The following is an 18,825-nucleotide window of genomic DNA, read 5'->3' on the forward strand; positions in this document are numbered from 1 at the left end:
TTTTTTAATCAGTCTAATATATATATATATATATATATATATATATTTACATATTATATAGTTTTGTATTAAAGGCATTATAGTTATTTTATAATTATCATATTTACCGACCGGAATTCCAGTTAATTGATTAATGTGTACGACCTAAATCTCTAATGGTCATTAATGATGACAGCTAAGATGATTTAAATCCAAACATTGTCATGTACTACAATTTATGTCAACTAGTCTAGATAAATTGATAACGACAAACATAAATTACACATGACAGTTATTTATAATTATTACTGAAGCAGCGAATAATCATAAATTTAATACCGTTACAATAAACAACACTTTTAATTTGTATTAATATTTGAAAAGTTCGGTCTCAAATTGACAGTTGCATCACAATTAGTCCAATTGGCTGCTATTACTCGCTTCTCGCTCAATTTTCTTGTCCCTCTTCAATTATCTATTCCAACCCAAGTCGTTAATTACGCAATGTAGCTATCAGTTAAATTACAATGACCAGACAAAGATGTTTCAATTTTAGTCAAATCAAGGAGTTCATAATCACTCTCTTTTTATTAAATACTTTATAAGAATAATTATATACATAAATTATTTAAAAAAACTATAGTTAATTTACATATCCGCTTCACTTTGTAATTTTCTTTTTTTTCCATACGATTTTTTTCCACGTATTTCTATATTCTTTCGTTTCTTCGCTTCTTTCTTCTTTTGCTGTCTCAAAATCTTACGTTTTGCAGCCGACTCCGGATCAACAACAAACTAAAAAACATAAGTAACTTATGAAAATAAATACATAGATAAATTTATTTATGTATGTTAAATATGACCAATAAAATTACCTGTTGCGTGTAATTTTTCTTTCGCTCAGCCTTTTTAATTTCCAACTTTTGTTGAACTTTTCCCAGCAATAACCCGTACTCTACATCACCGATGTTTTTCTTGATCATATTCCCGACTTCTTTCGACAATTGTCTCAGTGGCGCATTAGATTCTTCAGTCGTCAACATTTCTCTTACGAGGGGAGACATTATTTGAAACAGCATAGGCTTCAAAAATGGCTCAATAGGTATTGTCCTTACGACACCTCCAATCCATTTAAATACCGCTGTCCTCTGTAATTAAATAAATTTATATTCATTGAAACAAACACCACAATTTTAAAAACAAATTAAGTAAGGGTGTGCAAGTAGTTCAAACTTAGAAATTATTCGAACTTTGAATCAAATAATTCGAATTTTTCAAATCATTCCAAAATTTTCTTTTGAACGACTTAAAATTGTAATATTTTTACCGAAAATTCAAAAATTTATCAGAGGTAAATAAACCTTAGATACAAAGCTATACGAAAAAATTATTTTTGGTTTCTTTGAAAACTAAACTCTTCATTAAATAAAAATTTAATATTTTAAAATTTTCTCGATTTGAATCGAATGATTTAAAAAGTTACAAATAATTCCAAAAGATTCTAATAACGAGAAGATTCAAATTATTCGATTCTAATTCAATTGGCATACCCCCAAATTAAATAGTACATTTATTATTTCTTACCAAAAATGTTGATTTAGGAGTCTTCGTAACCTCAACATTTACACACTTCCGTATCCTCTTTAATAACCAAAAAATAGAAATATTTTTACTTTTGTCTGTTTCATTATCACAGGGCATTGATTTAATTACTCGAGCAATAAAAATCAAATTTTTTACTACTTGGAGCAAAAATTCTTCGAATTCTATTCCTGGCTGTAATTGTGCAATTAAATCTAAACTAAGACTTCGTAATGTCTGTATAGGATTTGAATAAATATATCCTTTTATTTTACTATCATCTTGAATCATTTCTCCTTCTCCTTCTCCTTCTTCTTCTTCTTCTTCTTCCTCTTCTTCATCTTCATCATCATCATCATCATCATCTTCTCCATCTTTAACTTTTGGTTTTTTAACCTCCAAATTAACCTGTGATTCCTGAATAATTTTATTCAATTTTTCTTCATCAATGGCCGCAAGAATAAATGCGATTTGCTGAATTGCAGCAAGTCTGACCCACAAATGGGGATGCGCCAAAAATGATTGCGAATATTCACCAAGAGATTGCACCTTATCCACATATTTGTCTGATTTAAGAAAAACTTGACAAGAAGACGAAATTTTCAAAGTCAGCTGCAGAGTTTGGAAAACAAGATGATCTTTAACTTTCTCCAAATCTTTAATATCAACTTGATTATTTCTTCTGGTTTTCTTTAGTACAAAACGTCCTCCTTCACCATTTTCCGAATCATCAGCACGGAATTGTTTGAGTATCAACGGCAGTACTGCTTCTAAATGTCCCTCAAACGATTCCTTTTCAACAGTAACAAAAATTCCACACAGTTGAACAGCAAGACGTCTGTGTAATAAATTGACATCTTCCATCCATTGCAAAATAGTATTAAATAATTTCAGCCGCTGATTATGATTAACCCGAGTGATCAATTCCTTGATACATTTAGCAGCAAATTCACGACAAGTTGGATCCTCATCATTGACAAGTCTAACACCAACTTTTAAAAATATCAGCTCGGATTGACGAATGAGAATGTCTTCAGGAAATCCATTGATGATATTGTAGATCATTTCCAGAGCACTGATGCGTCCTGGTTGCAATTCGTAGCTCAATTGCTCTAAATAAAATGACAAATGTTTCGCTAATTTTTTACCTAGAGGATATTCCATAAGATATTTATAAAATACCGCTCGACATTGCTGCTGAATGTAAGCAGAATCTGATATGATACTGAGATCAGCAACTTTTTCAATTACTTTGTGTACTTCTGATACCATTATCTTCCTTCCAATAATTGCTTTTAGTAAACTAAATGCTGTCGCTTGCCGATCATTATTATAAAGATCTTGTTCTACATACAGAACTAAAACTTTTATTTGATCGAGAGTCATATCAAAGTTTTTGATATCTCTCACTAAAATTGACATCGTTTTGAATGCCGTTGTTACCAAATCAAAGTTATCTCCTTTTCCCAATCCAGCGGAACCATATTTATGAAGAATACTAAACAAAGACTCACAAATGTCTTTTATGTGATTGTCAACTGATTCTAAATTCATTTTCAAAATCCAATTGAGACATTGAAGTGACAAGGTATTCAATTTCACATGTTGAGACTTCAAACAGTCAGCGATTATTGGAACGAATGGATCTAAATAAATTTTGAACATCGCGCCGGAAATTTTTTCGCGTTTCAAAAGAATGTGAAGCAATTTTAGAGCAAATTCAATCATCACGTGGTCATTTGCGTCAGCTGATGTCTTCGACGCTGCTTTCAATCCCATCCGCGATTTAGGCTGCGGTGGAATTATGTAGCAGTCCGGCTTATCGATTTGCATTTTGTCTGGTTTATTTTTATCAGGATTTTTATCATGGGCTTTCGAATTCAAGCCTGGTATAGTTTTGGAGACAATCCCGTAGAGGAATATCAGCATCTGGTCGTCTTTGATAAAAGTATTGTCTGCTAAACCTAAGGCAACATTATTTAGAGAGTCCACGACTTTCATCAGAGTTTTGTGGCTTCGTGTATTAAAAAGAATTCCATTCAAAGGCTGAATAAGATCTAGAAGACAAGATTCACTGATATGCTCACCAAGAATACGAAGGATGTCGTTACTTTTTGTCGATTTAGCTTCAGAAACATTCTTAGTTATGGCTTTAACTTCTTTTTCTTCAGAACTAACTCCGAATAAATCTATTTTACAAACTTCTAATACACTCTGGAGGTTGTCATTCATATGATTAGATTGCAGGTATGGCTTCAATGCCTTCAAAACCGCGTGAATCGTATAAGCGAGTACGTGAATCTGGAAACCTTTTGTCAAAAGAGAGTTCATTTCTTTCAATAAATAATGCAAGTAATCAGGTCCCAATGTTATCATTATTTTTTCTAGAATTTCTCGGGTCGAACGTCTCACTGAGTCCGAGCGCGATTTCAAAAACGTACAGATTTTCATAAAAATACCAGAAAGATTTTTATTGAGAATTATTCCGGGTAATTTCTGTAGTAATTTTACAAGAGCAAGAGCTATAGGTACTCGCATTAATTCTTCGTCTTCTTTTTCAAAGCCGTTGCGCTTTCTGTTGACTTTGTGGCTCATTTCGTGTTGAGTTCTCGAAAGTATTGACCGGTGTAATTGCGGTAAAAGTGTATTATTTATATCGAAAACTAATTTTCTAGCAGCTGATTGGGAAAGTATCGTTTGTTTATCCATAACACAGTCAACAGTTTCGGTGATTTCTTCTTTATTTTCTTCTTTAGCCAGTTCACTATCCAATAATTCTTCTGCCTCTGCCTCATCACTTTCTTCTGATTTATTTTCTTCTTTACTTTCTTCAGTATCGACTTTTTCAATTTCTTTTTCAATCGGAGGATCGATTACTTTTTCATTACTATCCTCGCTATTTTTATCAGCACTCTTTAGTTTAGACAAATCATAGTGAAAAGAATCTAAAATGGCAATAATTGTCCTGATAACCTGCCTCTGAAATTCGTTAACATGATGAATTTTATCTAAATAATATTTTAATATCACTGAGTACTGATGCCAGGGTAATAATCTACAGACAGTACCGATAGTTTCTATAGCAGCGTCAATGATACTATTTTTACCCATGAATTTTTCATTACAAAGATAAGAAGATGCCAATGGGAAAATAAATTGCGTTAATGTTTTGATGCTTGGAACTTTGGTTATTGTTTTTGAAACAGTGCAAAATTTCAATAAAGCCCGCGCTCTTCTGTGTAACTGAAGATGCTGAAGATTTTCAAAGAAATCAACTTCTGGGTCATTTTTGTCGGTGAGTAAATTGAGATCACGAAAGACTGGATGAGCATCTGAACAATTCATTGACAAAATACCAAGGAATGAAATTGACTGAAGTTTTACTGTATCATTATTACTTCTGATCCCAGTTCTAATTAAACTTAGTATCGTTTCTTCAATCAAATAAATTCTGTCTTCATTATTGGACTTGTACATAGTAATTAATTTTATTCCTAAGTCATTTAAACACCGTCCTGATGTGTCTCTTAGTGACATATCTGTTTCGTGTTTCAAAAAATAGTAGCAGTTGTACAAAAGAGCGATTCCGAATTCTAGTGTTAGAGTTTTTGATACTTCGGTATCGTCGCTAGAAATAATTGAATTTATTTGTTGGAACGCATCGAGTCTCTTTTCAAAATCTGCTTGTTCGACCCACCGTTGGTCCATCGCATTCAAAGATATTAAAAGTTTTACATTTCGTACTAAAATATCTTTGGAAACGATGTCAGTGTCCGCGGAATTCGAAGCAATCGTTTGGAATAACTCTAGCAAACTTTTTCTGAGAGGAAGAGACGAAATATGAAATAGCAGAGGCAAAAGAGATCTAGTATGTTCTTCAGGCTTGTGGACATTCTTCAGTAAATTAATTATTGTGGTTAAAAGTTCTTCGATAATTATATCAGATTCTCCTCTGGATGCGCGTCTGACCAAAATTGGAATCAGTAATGAAATCAAAGTACTCGAGGTCTCGGGGTTGAGATTCAATTCGGAAATTCTTGACAGTATCGAAGCCTCGATTTTCTTAATGCCCATTTTAGATTTCAATAGTTTCCGTTTCATGAATTGCAAAATATCTGGAACGTAGGGTAAAAGTATCGTGGATCCGTAATTGAGAAATTTTTCAGGCAAAACAGCTTCCGGGTTTACTTGTAAAATATTTTTCGGCTGAAGAGGAACACAAGGTACTTTTTCCGAGTCATCAGTCTCCATTTTTTCGTAATCTTGTAGTGTTAAAAGATAATTTATCATTTCGAGAATTGTATTTGTTACAGAATAATGAGTTTTTTCTCCCAGGAGAAGTTTTATAATAAAAGGCAGACATGTTATATTTTTATCATCATCTTTATGTTTTATAAGAAGACAATAATACCTTGAATTATTGCACCAAGCTGAAAAAAGTTTCAGAAGAACTGTCGGACTGTGAATACCTTCAGTTGGAAATTTTTCTAGCCATGGAAAAACTGCAAGATCAAACAAAGCGTCTAATTCTGACTGTGACCAGTCGTAGTTTTCGAAATGTTCAAAAAATCTTGCGAGAATTCCAATACAAGTGTTTCTAAGTTCTTTTATGATCGATAAAAATCCCGAAAGAACATTTTCCGAGCGGTCTAAAATACCTTTTATTTGTGCCAGCGTGCAAAGAAGAATTGCGAGAAGTCTAGGCAGTAAATTTTTCGACATTTTAGCTCCAAACTCTTCGATCATAATTGACAATAAATTGATCGCGCTCCTCAAACGTTTCGGCGGAATAATATTGGACAAATCCAAATTTTTCGATATGTTTGTCGTCAAATTTCTTATGTCCGTAAACTGATTGTCAGCAAAGAAATTTATTTGATACCTTTCAAAAGGTTTACAAGCCATTTCTGCAAACAGCATCATCTCTTCTTCTTTAACTCCCATCAAAAATCGTACTATTATTTTTCTTCTCGCTGAACCACCTGCAGCTCCAGCGGCTCTTCCCGTCCCACGAGTCACCATTTTAGCGTAAATAATTCTCATAAGTATCGGCATTAGAACTTTGCGCTCCTCTGGCTTTATAGTTTCGCTTGTTTCTTCATCATCGATTATTTTGAAACGCGCCAATTCATTTCGTATATTTTTCTCGTCGATCAAACCGTAGAGATGACTCTTGTAAGGAATTAATTCACTTAATTTGTAAGTAAAAATGCAGTCCAGAGTTGCTTTCTGCAGCTCCATATTTTTTGATAACAACAAATCCATGTAAATACGATAAATTTCGTGTTCTCTGAACAAATATTTTGGGTTGTGCATTTTTGAAAGTAATTTTAATTGAGCCAACAGTAATTTAAAGTTCGACGTCTTTCCAATTTTAATCACTTTTATTTTCTGTACTGACTTGTCATCATTTTCTTTATTATTTTCTTTTATTTTATCATCTTCATCTTGTACTTTATCATCTTCGTCATCATCTTCTTCAATTTCTTGTATAATTTCCAGATCTTTAACTTTTTTTTCAATACTAAATGACTTGGCGGTCTCAGAGTCAGTAGTAAAAAAATTATTCTCAACAAAATTAATAAACAATGGCGTAAAATCACGATTTTTCATCTCACAATATTCCGGAAATTCGTTCATACATTTCCAAAGTAAACTTTTATAATTATCGTAATCAGGCTTATCATTTATTATCAATGATTTTGATAACTCATTGAAGATATCGCATTTAAATAAATCACTAGCACTGCAAATGCTAGATTTTTTGATATTATTTTCTTGAAGTTCTCCAACAAAAATCGGCCAAAAGTCCGCGCACTTTTCGTTGGCAAAAGTTGCGATTATTTTGCAAACTGGATCCCATAGTAAGGAAAAATTAATGAATAAATTTCCAAGCAAGAAATACAATGGGAGCTGATAGTATTTTTTTTCAAAATAAATTAAACTGCGCGATCCAAATGACAGTGCCTGCAAATGAGTCAACCGTTCGCGGTAACTTTGAACAGAGACTTCGATGCTTTCAGCCATGAACAAAAGCTCCAAAACGTTGTTAAAATCTTCATTACTGTTATTGCAAATATTATTGAGGTCTTTAAATAGATAATAAAAGTGACAAATAGATAACCGAACATGTCGGTATGGAGACGCGAGTCTTCTTGCCAAGAACGTGTTAAAAAAATCAAATGCTTCAACATTTATATACTTTTCTTTAAGTTTTGTAGAAGAAATACGCGAGTAAAATAAATCTACTGCATTCAAAATATTTGAATTATTTGAATACCGGGAAATTAAACTTTTGAAATCTATTTTGGACTCTTCGAAGACTTGATGAAGATCATCTTCGTTTAGCAAACGAATAATAGACTCAAGAGTTAATAAGAATGCGAAAGTTCTTTTTTCTATTTCATCAGTTGATAAATTGTCATCGTCGACTTCTATTTCAGTTAATTTCAAAAACATGGAAGCAAAAATTTGTTTTATTGCTTCAATTAACTGATGGTGCAGTGAAATATTAACATGAGGTAAAATGGTGATAACTTTTAACGAATCTTCATCTATGATTTTATCTTTATCTTCCCATTTTTTCAGCATTTCTACTAAAAATGTAACAGTATCATTAGGAAATGTACGAAGATCTAGATTTATTTTTCTCCATTTGTCGATATTGATCCCATTGAGCATCGGAGGCGCTCTTTTTAAAACAATTTTAGCAAACAAATTTAAATCGCTGTCATTAAATTCTCTTCTTAAAACACTTCGTTGAGTCGCCATGGGAAGTACCAACGTTTCAAATGATGAATGACTGATAAGTTTTTCGATAATTTCATTCAAAATATATTTTTTACTTATAGACAACAGTTTCGAAATCAATTCATATGAAGTTTCTTGAGATAATTTAATATTATCTGCCAGCAAAATAGATACAGACATTTCAATAAATTCCATTAAAATTAAATCGCTTTTATTTTCATAAATAGAAATTCCTCTGGTGATCAATGATGACAATGATGCTGGACTTGATAACATTCTCCCGCCTTTATGGTTCAAAATTATACAAATCAATTGTGCTATAGGTATTAAAATTCTATTACTTTTATCATTTTCTTCTGATAAATTTTGATCGAGTGTTTTGAAAATAACATCCCATAAAACTTGGCTGTGATTCGGACTTATAGAATTATTTATACACTTAAATATTTCGGACAAAACATCAAATGCTAGTTTCGAATCGATGTTATCATCAGTTAAAGTTTTAAAGTAGAGATTAATCATTTTTTCGGCGCAGGAATGAAATTTTCCTGGAACTCCTGAGATAACTTCGAATAATAATTTACCGCAACCTTTTACACCATGAGGATTTCGTTTCAAGGCATTGAATAGAAGGTTTAGAAATGAGTTTTGATCTTGACCGGTTATTTTTCGAGCGACGAAAGCAAAACTTTCAGCGGCAAAATTATTTATGTATACTGGCTTAGTATCAACTAATAGCGGCAGTAAAATTTCAAAGGTCGTGTCGATATTTCTAATAAAATATACCCACATAAATTTAAATAGATATGCTAAGCTGGTAAACGAATACTCCAAGACATCTGGATCCTTGATGTTGAGTAAGTCGATGATAAGGGTAAGGAAGTCGGGAAAAAATTCGTAGAAATCGCGCTGCAGATCTCTTGCCGCTGCGACGACCATTTCTAAAACTGGCTGGAGGAAGGCTACGTCTTTCATTTTTAAATATTTTTTTAAAGACTCCATTACCTGGTGCTTGTGGTACAGTAATTGAGGAAGTGTCACGACATGTTTTACTTCCTTGCGGAAATTTGTATAGCCTTCTGTTAAATTCAATACGTTCCATTTTACCAATGTCTTGTGGAAGATTGACACTAACTCTTCTTCGTCATCAGAACTTTCTTCATTTTTGTGAACTATTCGATGGAAAACATCGATGTCGATCTCCGAAATTCGGTCACCGAATCTTTTGAACTAAAAATAAATTATTTAAATTATAAATTTATTTTATTAAATATTTTTATCTCATTCTTGATAAGATTTAATTTTTTATGAACAAAAGAAATTCTATAATCTCAGAAATTTTTATAGTACTAAAGCCGACATCTAATAATTTTTTTATTTTTTTAAAACTCTAAATTATATGAAAAATTCCACCTGTAGTTTTTTAAATTTTCTACATGTCAATATTTTCATTTATTTATTTTTTAAATTGTCTTAAAAAAAATTTTTAAGTCTGCTAACATTAGGACCATAAATTTTTGCAATTTTATAAAATAATTATTTTATCAATTGAATATTATTTTGAATTGAGTAATTCATTTTTTTTGTCCGGAACTTTTGAGTCAATGAGTGTGAATGTAGCAGACATCAGACAAATTATAAGTAAATAGAGTAAAAAATTTGAAAAATAATATTTATAAAAAACGCACTTATTAATTTCAAAATTTTTTACATGCCTATTTTTTGTAAACTGTATTTTATTGATTATTTACTCTATTTACTAATTATTTAAAATTTGTCTAATGCCTGCTACACTTACACTCATTCAAGTCATCAATATTTTTGTGGTAATGTACATATATCTATATATAAATTAAAATAATAATTACCTTGAATCTATTAGTTTCTTTATGACGAACTGGTTTATTTTTCATTTTAGCGATTAAATTTTAAAATTCATTAATTTGAAAAATAAACTTTAAGGTTAAGTACAAAACCTTAAATATTTAATATATGACTTATTGTTTAAATAAAATACACTTGATATTTTTACGGTATAAAAATTTTAAAAATAATATTTCATATATATATATATATATATATATATATATCTGAGTTTTATGATTTGTTATTTGTAAAAATTTAAATTAATATCCACATTGAAAAATAAGGTGTTTAAGACTGAACACGTGGGTATTTGAGTTTCGTGTTTTGCGTTATCCGAAAGCGAAGCCGGAGATTGTCGAGAACTTTCGACAATTTACGAGTTTAGCCGAAGATTAATTTCGAATTGTCAAAGTATGGAGGGTAGAGGTAAGGAGCACTCTCTCATATGAGGCTTCAGTTTCAAAAGTGTCCACGATAAGCTGTTAAATTATAGTTCCAAAACCAACCAGAAAAGCGCTGATGAGGGTCCGTGGTTAGATGTGAACGTGGCGATCATTGATGAAGTGAAGTATGCCAAAGGGAAATAGTAGCGTATAGAAGTAGTTGCACTGAATAGAATAGTTGATAATTTAAAATCTTTAGATCAATGAAAAATTAGCGCGCGCATTTTTTTTAATTTCATTATTTTTATTTATTTATTCAAAATTAATAAATTATTTTATGTCTAGCTACACTTACACTCATTTTTATGTATAATACTGAAGTTAGCCGACATCTATTATTTTTTTATTTTTTTCGAAACGATAAATTATAAAAAAAATTATTCTTAAAAATTCCATTTATAGTTTTTTTAATTTTCTATATGTGCACATTTTTTTTTTTTTTGTAAATAACTTGTTGAAAAAAAAATTTGAAAATTGTTGTCTGCTAACTTCAGGTTCATTTTTATTTCTTCTGAAATTTATTTTCTTATTTTTCTTCTACTCGCTGCCTAGAAGCCTTAAAAATTTAATGTTCCTAACGAAAACTCACAATCCACTGAAAAAGTAGAATTAATAAGTAATTATATTTATATTTATACACAATATATCCAGAGAATATTTTATATTTATATAAATTTATTATTTAATAATTTATATTATACATTGGTAGTTTTTTTTAACAGCCACACAGAAGACTAGGTAGTTTTTCTTTATACTTTTACAGGAAAAATATGTGCATCGTTTCTTATTTTAAAAATATAAAGCTATATTAAATGAATATATATATTTATAATATATATATATATTAAATATATCATTTATTAGAAAAATTTCTGTAGTATTTTATCATACGAAAAGAAATAAATGTGACAATAAATATTTTATTTTATTTCATGTTTTAATTTTTGAATTAGATTTTACGAATCCATTTCGTGGTTTGCTATTATTTATTCTAATATTATGGTCATAATTATTTTTATTATTATTAAATCTCCGATGTTCAAACAGAACATCATCAGACTCAGTATCGGATTCAGAGATGGCCATTTTCTGTCGTAAAAATGCTCCGCCGCTGTCATCATCATCAGCAAGATGCGGTTGAAGTAACGAGTAACGTGTTGATTTTTTTTTAAACCTCGTGCGACTTTTGCCGCCACAAATTCTTTGACACAGACAAATAATACTCCAAATAAAGCCAATCCAAAAGACCACAAGTGACAGCAGAGCTATGATGACATACAAAATACTCCATTCACAATTGGATTCCCCGTTGCCGAAATATTTTTGTATCAAATTCTGCATCCAAAATGCTTCGCACAGACACCGCCGTGACTCCTCATCGCAGACTCCATGACCCGAGCAATTATTTTGACAAATCACAGTATCAATTGACGTCACCGAGAGCTGCAAAAGTCCCGAGTCCTGCTTGAACTTTTCTTTCAATCTGTCGACCACCTCACGGCCAGTCATCGACACTTTTTTATCCTTACGCTCAACGTAAAATATCAAGCACGCACGTCCAGTGTGAGGTTCAGGTTTTAAATCTCTTACCACAATAGAGGCCTCGTCTCGCAGCAACATCTGCAATTTAACAACCAGTGAATTTTTCTGTGACTCCGTCAGTAAATGCGCTCCGATATTCAAAGTCAGTTCAACCAAATGCAGTAACTGAGGATCTGATTTAACGATAACTGATACAGTGTCTTCGCTACTTAGTCCTTGATCATCAGTAACCTTTAATTTGAATACATATCTTCCAGGAACGACATCAGTTACCATCAAAATTGGCGAGTGATTAGTACCGTCAATTAATTTACCAATAGCCAAGCTGGTTGGATCTCTTGTCCACAACCACTGGGTTATTTTCAAATCATCCGTTGACTGGGACCCGTTGATTATCAAAGCGCTCACAGGAGCTATGACAACTTGGTCACCACCTGCGTTGGCTTTTGGTGGTGCGTTTTTATACTGCGTAACTTCAACCTTGACAGTATCAGAATCTTTGTTGCCATTGTCGTCAATTACCGTCAATTTAAAAACATAAATTCCTTTGGTTAATTTAGTAGCATCAGTTACTGATTTATTAGCAGCAGAAATTTCAGCTTTATTAGGACCCGATAATTGTTCCCAATGATAAGATACTATTTTGATATCATCCTTACTATTATTACCGTCAAGTTTAACTCTAGTTTGCGGCAACGCTACAGTTATGTCTTTACCAGCGTCAGCTTTTGGCGGTTTATTTGTCGGTGGTTTAACGAAGACATGAACTTCAGCGGTTGAGTATTGATCTGAGTCATCAGTTACTTTCAAAACAAACGTGTACATTCCTTCCTCCAAATTAGACAACTGCAAGTACGGTGTCCTGGTATTCTGCATATCAACGGCTTTGTTTTGATCTGACGGGCTTTTGGTCCATTCCCAGCTCGCGATCCCATGATCATCAGTGCTAAGATTTCCATTCAAAGTTATCGTGTTTTGTGGCAAATAAATAATAATATCCTGACCAGCGTTCGCGCTCGGAGGATAATCTATCAACTTAAGTACCGTTATGTTTGCAGTAGTAAAATTTGTCACGTGATCCGAGTCCTGAACAGTCAATTTAAATGTATAATTTCCAGCGATAAGATTGTCCAGCTGCAACGTTGGAGTATCAACGAGGTTTGGCTGATAGCCTATAGGCCCCTGCTGTAGTTCCCAGTGATAAGAAATAACACTATCGTCGTCGGTACTCGACGAGCCGTCTAGCACAGCTCCAGTGTTTGGTAATTTGACAATCTGTGAGCTCGGAGAAATTATAGCTATCGGTGGTTTGTTTATGCGTTTAGGCGGCAGCACACTGACATTAGCATAAGCTTCTCCATAAGCATTCAAACTCGTCACCACAACACGGAATTTATACAACCCCTCAGATAAATTACTCAGTTTTACTGTTGGTAGATTTTGGTCAGTCATAGTTCCCGTGTGTCCTTCCGGTTGGCTCAACAAACTCCAAGCATAATTGTAATGTTCGTTACCTTGCTCAGCTGGGACTGTAAATGCTGATAGAGTTACTTGGTTATCAGGTAGACGAACTTCTTTCGAAACTGCTGATACCACAAGTTGTTTTTTTAACACTGGCTTGGTATCCATCTCCATGCTCATTGGACTTTTCTTACCAGACTTGACATCCGAATCAACCACAAAATCACTTTGTATCTCTTCGCAAACACCAACGTCACCGGGTTTATCGTCATCAGTTGTGTGTTTAACGCACACTTGATTATCTTGACAGTCATTATTGTCCATGCAATTGATACCCATCATATTGCTATCACGATTAGATACTGCGTCAATCAATAAAGGATTTGTTTCGTAAATCTGACCAAGTACTTCGTTCCACGTGATGTCATTCTCTACTGGCTTCACCAAGACCATACTCGGCGGGTCCACTAAATTAGCAAACTCCTGGCGATATAAAGGCGCACATTTATCTGATTCTCTGCATTGCACATGATAACACGTTGAATTGAAGACAAGCACGACATTACATGTCGGTGCTGTGCAGCATGATAATGCGCACTGTTTTATTCCTGTTACATGTTGCACCCTCGTGTAATTACCGTAAGTCATGTTACCTCTTGGTGTAAAACTTTTGAATGTATGTGGGTATAAATCCGGGCAGATTGTCTGCCATTGCCATTGATTCGTCCAATAGTCTGCTGTATAATCCCCATTACAAATATTAAATAAAATAATAAAAAATAAAAACAACTGGATATTAAATATCATTTTATAATCTGAAACAAATGACAGTACATTTCTTAGTAAGTTATTTTTTTAATTAATGGTTATTATAAATATAACTTATTTCTGTTTGTCTAAACCTCCGCTAATTGTATTAATTTATAAGTCCTGCAGTCAGACGATTGATTTATTTTTATTCGTCTTATAGTTGGACGATTAATTAAAAATTTTAAAAATAACTTTTGTGATTTTTTAACAAGTTGACTACTATTTTAAAATGATAGAATAAAATTTACATTTTTGAATAATCAGAAAATAAAAAAAAAATAATCATCTGATCATTGGAGGAAAAAAAAAATCATCTTTCGATTATAAATATTTACGGCTGTTAAAAAATTATAAATCTTATTTTAAAAATTTTTAATTATTGTCCAATTATAGTCCATTCATGTGAGTGTAAATGTAGCAGACATGAGACAGTTTATAAATTTTAAATAATAAAATTTAAAGAAATGCGCGTACTCATTTTTCAATTATCTGAATATGCATTTTTTAATTTTTACTCTAAGATAAAAAACCTAGTAACCAGGGAACTAGTACTTTTAATTTTTAATTTTTAATTTTTACTCTAAGATAAAAAACCTAGTAACCAGGGAACTAGTACTTCATCATGTATTTGTACATTTAGGGCGAGTTCAGAAAAACACTGGATTGATAAATATCTAAGTAGATGATTAGTAAATGGAAAGTCACGAGGTTTAATTTAACTCTTCCAGATTTAATTTTTGAATATGTCCTTATATTTAATAAAATTTATTAAAAATAGATGTTCAAAAACATGAGTGATCGAGTACTGGGTCTCTTACATTTTATTTATTTATTCTAAAATTTAAAATTGACAATTGTCAGCTACATTAATATTTATATCATTGATACGATTAGCGGACTGGCAACAGTTTATTTATTTAACTTACCGGCAAATTCAAAAGAATAAAATTTTTAAAAATATATCTACGTATAAAATTTTAATAGTCTGCAGAGCAACTGATAATATGATACTGGCACAAATGTCTTTCTAATTTCTGCCTACTTTCAGATAGATTTATTTATTATTCATTTATTATATATACTTATATATTTATATATTATTATTTTGTTTCTTTTAAATCCACTGACACTCACTCTCAACTGACAGTGTGACTAAAAATGTGTGCAAGTGCGTCGCTTGAAGAAATAAAGCTGCTTAACATATAAATTAGACGAATGAGATATCGTTATCACAAAGCAACAGACATATACGGGTAATTAACATACTTCCTGGAGCAAAGCGGAATACACCAGACCGCTGGAATAAAAAAAAATATATATAATAAAGACGATAAGCCTTTGCCAGCTGATACGCTATTATCAATAAATATTATTTTTATTTTATTTAAATATTTAATTAAAGTAATCACCATCATCATCATCAGTAATGAGTTTGAATGTAGAGACATGCGACAATTTAAAAATTTTAAATAAATAAATTAAACAAAATAAAATTCAAAAAATGCGCGTACTGATTTTTTAATTATCTGAGTACGGATTTTTAAATTTTTGCTGTACTTACATTTTATTTGTTTATTTAAAAATTTAAAAATTGCCGTCAGCTGCATTTACGCTCATCAGTAGCAAAATTTGAATTACAATAAATATTTAGCGCATGATAATTTATTTATTTAACTTGATGATTAATTAATAAATTGCGTAATTAGCACGTGTGTTTTAGACAGCTGTCATTGATAAGCTGTCACTTTTAACAAAATTTTATTTACTTGCTTCACATTTTTTCTTCTTTTAATTCAAACTCGTGTCCAGAGAAAAAGAAACTAATTATTTATTATTCTTATAATTTATTCATTATTTGTTAATCAATAATACATATTTTTAATGTCTAATGTGTACATAACAATTGTATTTTTTTTTTTTTTTTCCATTAGAAAACTGGAGAAAAGCTTTTATTTATCTCCGCTAGATGACAGCAGCTTTTTTGGTGATAATTCAAATAGTTGTGTTTTTATTATTATTATTATTAATTAATAAATAAATTATTTGAATAATTAGTGTCGTAAATTTGAAAATTAAATAATTGTTTTTAATTATTTTGTAAATTAATTTTTTATTTTGTAAATTAATTACTCAGTGACACTGACAGCTAATTTTGAAAAAAAAAATTTTATGAGTGAACATTCTAGACGTAAACAATGAAATCACATTTTTGAAGTGAAAAAAAAAAAAAAAAAAAAAAAAAAAAAAGCGAATGTAATCATGGCATCTGAGTGGTTTGAAAGAAAAATAGTTTATTTAAGTGACATTAATAATGAAAATGATTTAAAAGATGAATTAGAGGCAATTGATATTAAATTAAAAAGTTTAACATCATTGGAATTAAAAAATGTCGCGAGTAATTTAGATTATTCCCGGCTTTTTTGCCAGCTAACCTCCAACTATGAAAGGTAATGTTTATTTACTGGTAATTACTAATTATAGAAATTAAAAAATGATCCTGAAGTTCGTAGGCAATTAAAAATTTTTAGTTTTCTTTTTTTTTTAACAAATCAATGAAAAAAAAATTGAAAATATGCACTAGTAGAAAAATTAAAAAACTATAAGTGCAATTTTTTAAAATAATTGTTTTTTTATAATTTATCGTCTTGAGAAGAATTCAAAAATCATTAAACGTCAGCTAACTTCAGTCCCATTGAAGTCAGCAGGCAATTAAAAATTTCCGGATTTTTTTTTCTAATAATTTAATTAAAAAAAAAAAAAAAATAAAAAAAAAAACTAAAAATATGCACATGTAGAAAATTTTAAAAATTACAGGTGCAATTTTTTAAAATATTTTTTTTTTTATAATTCATCATTTCAAAAAAAAATCAAAAATTATTAGACGTCAGCTGATTTCAGTATGATAAATTAAATTGCCGTTTATTTTATAAATTTAAATTTTTCTAGCAAAGAAATACCTGACCGAGTTTGTAGCATTTGCATAACACTCTTCAGTGCCCTTGAACCTGGTGAAATCTACCAACGTCATCCAGCAGAGCTGATGGAACACCTGTCTCACCAGGAATCATCAGTAAAAAACCTTATTTTAACCGAACTGAAGAAAATAGCAACTGAAAACCCATCAAAGCTGATCGCCGACACAAATCTGCTGAATATTATCGTCCAGCGAATTGGAGATGAAGACATTGGAGTCGCTAAGCTGGCTATGGATGTTATTAAAAAGGTTGGTAGTAAAGTAGCCGGTGCGAAAGCACTTTACAGCGGAACATTATTACGTACTATCGCTAAATTAGTATCGAGAAACGACGAGATAAGTTTCAGAGTCTACGAAGTTATCGTTGACATTGCAAAGTCCTCCAAAGAGTGTCTGGATGCTTCTATTAGCTCCGGTTTGCTTGACAGTCTGATCAACATCCTCGAGAGCGATGACGTTCTGCTTCAGCTGAATGCTCTCGAGGCATTAACAGACCTGGCGACTTATGACGAGGGTCTAAATTACCTCGAGCAGCGTGGAATATTGAACAATCTCAACAAAAAAATATCAAATCCCGATGAGAATGTCCTGTCAAATCTTTTGATCCCTGGTCTGATGAAATTTTTTGGTAGCGTAGCCAAGAGTCGGCCTGACGAAATATTTGCCAAGTATCCAAATGTCGTTTACTCTTTATTTGAATTAATTGAAACGACAGACGACATGGTTTTGCTGATGAATGCTCTAGATACTCTAGGTTACGTAGCGTCTACAATTGACGGCAAATACGCACTGCAAAATTTAGGTAAACCCATGGAATCAGCGATGAATAAAATTAGTGTGATTATACATAAAATGCCTACGGAAGTAAGATTGCGCGGGCTAGAAAATTTATCACTGATTTTGCATGTCGATCAGTCGAAACAAAATAATCGTATCAGTTCTTTAGTTAAATCCTGGTTTGGCTGTCTTGGTGATGATCCAATGAAAACAATTGTCGAATTATGTAAGCAACCATTTCCTGATATTAAGCAAGCCAGTTTAAAAGTTCTTCTGGAAATCGCATCTCATCCGTGGGGACAACATTACATCGGGACTTACCCAGGTCTCATTGAATTTTTATTGAACAGAAATTCAGAAGCATTCAAAGAATGTAAAGAAGTTAAATATGAGATTATTAAGTGTCTTGTTGGCTCTGATTCTCTGGACAGCGCGACAATGCAGCAGATACAGAAATTTATAAGTGAAGGTCCGTTTCATGTTGATTCGGAAATGGATGTTGCTGTTGAGGGAAATGCATCATAATAAATTTACTTATATAATAAATATTTTTCACTTATAATTTTATATTATCGACACATTTTATTTATAGTTATCCTGGGGTTATTAAGAAACAAGGATGTGTGTAAATGTGTTTTATTT

General features: G+C 31.6%; 3 protein-coding genes across 8 annotated transcripts; 1 reads left to right on the plus strand and 2 right to left on the minus strand.

Moving 5' to 3' along the window:
- Nucleotides 1–548: 548 nt before the first annotated feature.
- Nucleotides 549–10,590, minus strand: LOC103577055 (small subunit processome component 20 homolog). Its single transcript, XM_008557537.2, has 4 exons — nt 10,179–10,590; nt 1,564–9,540; nt 855–1,127; nt 549–774 (listed from the first exon to the last, which is right to left on the minus strand). Exons 1-4 carry the CDS (start codon nt 10,221–10,223, stop codon nt 628–630), a joined length of 8,442 nt encoding a protein of 2,813 aa, XP_008555759.1. The 5' UTR covers nt 10,224–10,590; the 3' UTR covers nt 549–627.
- Nucleotides 10,591–11,343: 753 nt separating this feature from the next.
- LOC103577056 (dyslexia-associated protein KIAA0319-like protein) lies at nt 11,344–16,341 on the minus strand. 6 transcript variants are annotated; one of them, XM_008557543.2, is made up of 5 exons: nt 15,842–16,341; nt 15,699–15,729; nt 15,567–15,623; nt 15,359–15,470; nt 11,344–14,437 (listed from the first exon to the last, which is right to left on the minus strand). In XM_008557543.2, exon 5 carries the CDS (start codon nt 14,427–14,429, stop codon nt 11,550–11,552), a length of 2,880 nt encoding a protein of 959 aa, XP_008555765.1. In that variant the 5' UTR covers nt 14,430–14,437; nt 15,359–15,470; nt 15,567–15,623; nt 15,699–15,729; nt 15,842–16,341; the 3' UTR covers nt 11,344–11,549. The 6 variants fall into 6 exon arrangements, with proteins under 6 accessions (XP_008555765.1, XP_008555764.1, XP_053596364.1 ...); XM_008557542.2 differs by having other exon boundaries at nt 15,359–15,473; XM_053740389.1 differs by having other exon boundaries at nt 15,359–15,623; nt 15,994–16,341.
- A 324-nt stretch (nt 16,342–16,665) lies between these two features.
- On the plus strand, nt 16,666–18,802 carry LOC103577057 (26S proteasome non-ATPase regulatory subunit 5). Its single transcript, XM_008557545.2, has 2 exons — nt 16,666–16,879; nt 17,379–18,802. The coding sequence occupies exons 1-2, from the start codon at nt 16,692–16,694 to the stop codon at nt 18,706–18,708; spliced, it is 1,518 nt and encodes a 505-aa protein (XP_008555767.1). The 5' UTR covers nt 16,666–16,691; the 3' UTR covers nt 18,709–18,802.
- Nucleotides 18,803–18,825: the final 23 nt, after the last annotated feature.

The sequence above is a fragment of the Microplitis demolitor genome, chromosome 7, assembly GCF_026212275.2.
Source record: "Microplitis demolitor isolate Queensland-Clemson2020A chromosome 7, iyMicDemo2.1a, whole genome shotgun sequence".
NCBI lineage: Eukaryota > Metazoa > Arthropoda > Insecta > Hymenoptera > Braconidae > Microplitis > Microplitis demolitor.

What these genes read in the sequence shown, in the direction of transcription:
- LOC103577055 (XM_008557537.2), bottom strand. Translation starts at nt 10,223, where the DNA reads ATGAAAAATAAACCAGTTCGTCATAAAGAAACTAATAGATTCAAG. An exon ending in AAGAAACTAATAGATTCAAG is followed by an intron (nt 9,541 to 10,178) that starts GTAATTATTATT and finishes ATTTATTTTTAG; the next exon opens with TTCAAAAGATTCGGTGACCG. An exon ending in AGAAAAATTACACGCAACAG is followed by an intron (nt 775 to 854) that starts GTAATTTTATTG and finishes TATGTTTTTTAG; the next exon opens with TTTGTTGTTGATCCGGAGTC.
- LOC103577056 (XM_053740389.1), bottom strand. Translation starts at nt 14,429, where the DNA reads ATGATATTTAATATCCAGTTGTTTTTATTTTTTATTATTTTATTTAAT.
- LOC103577057 (XM_008557545.2), top strand. Translation starts at nt 16,692, where the DNA reads ATGGCATCTGAGTGGTTTGAAAGAAAAATAGTTTATTTAAGTGACATT. An exon ending in CTAACCTCCAACTATGAAAG is followed by an intron (nt 16,880 to 17,378) that starts GTAATGTTTATT and finishes AAATTTTTCTAG; the next exon opens with CAAAGAAATACCTGACCGAG.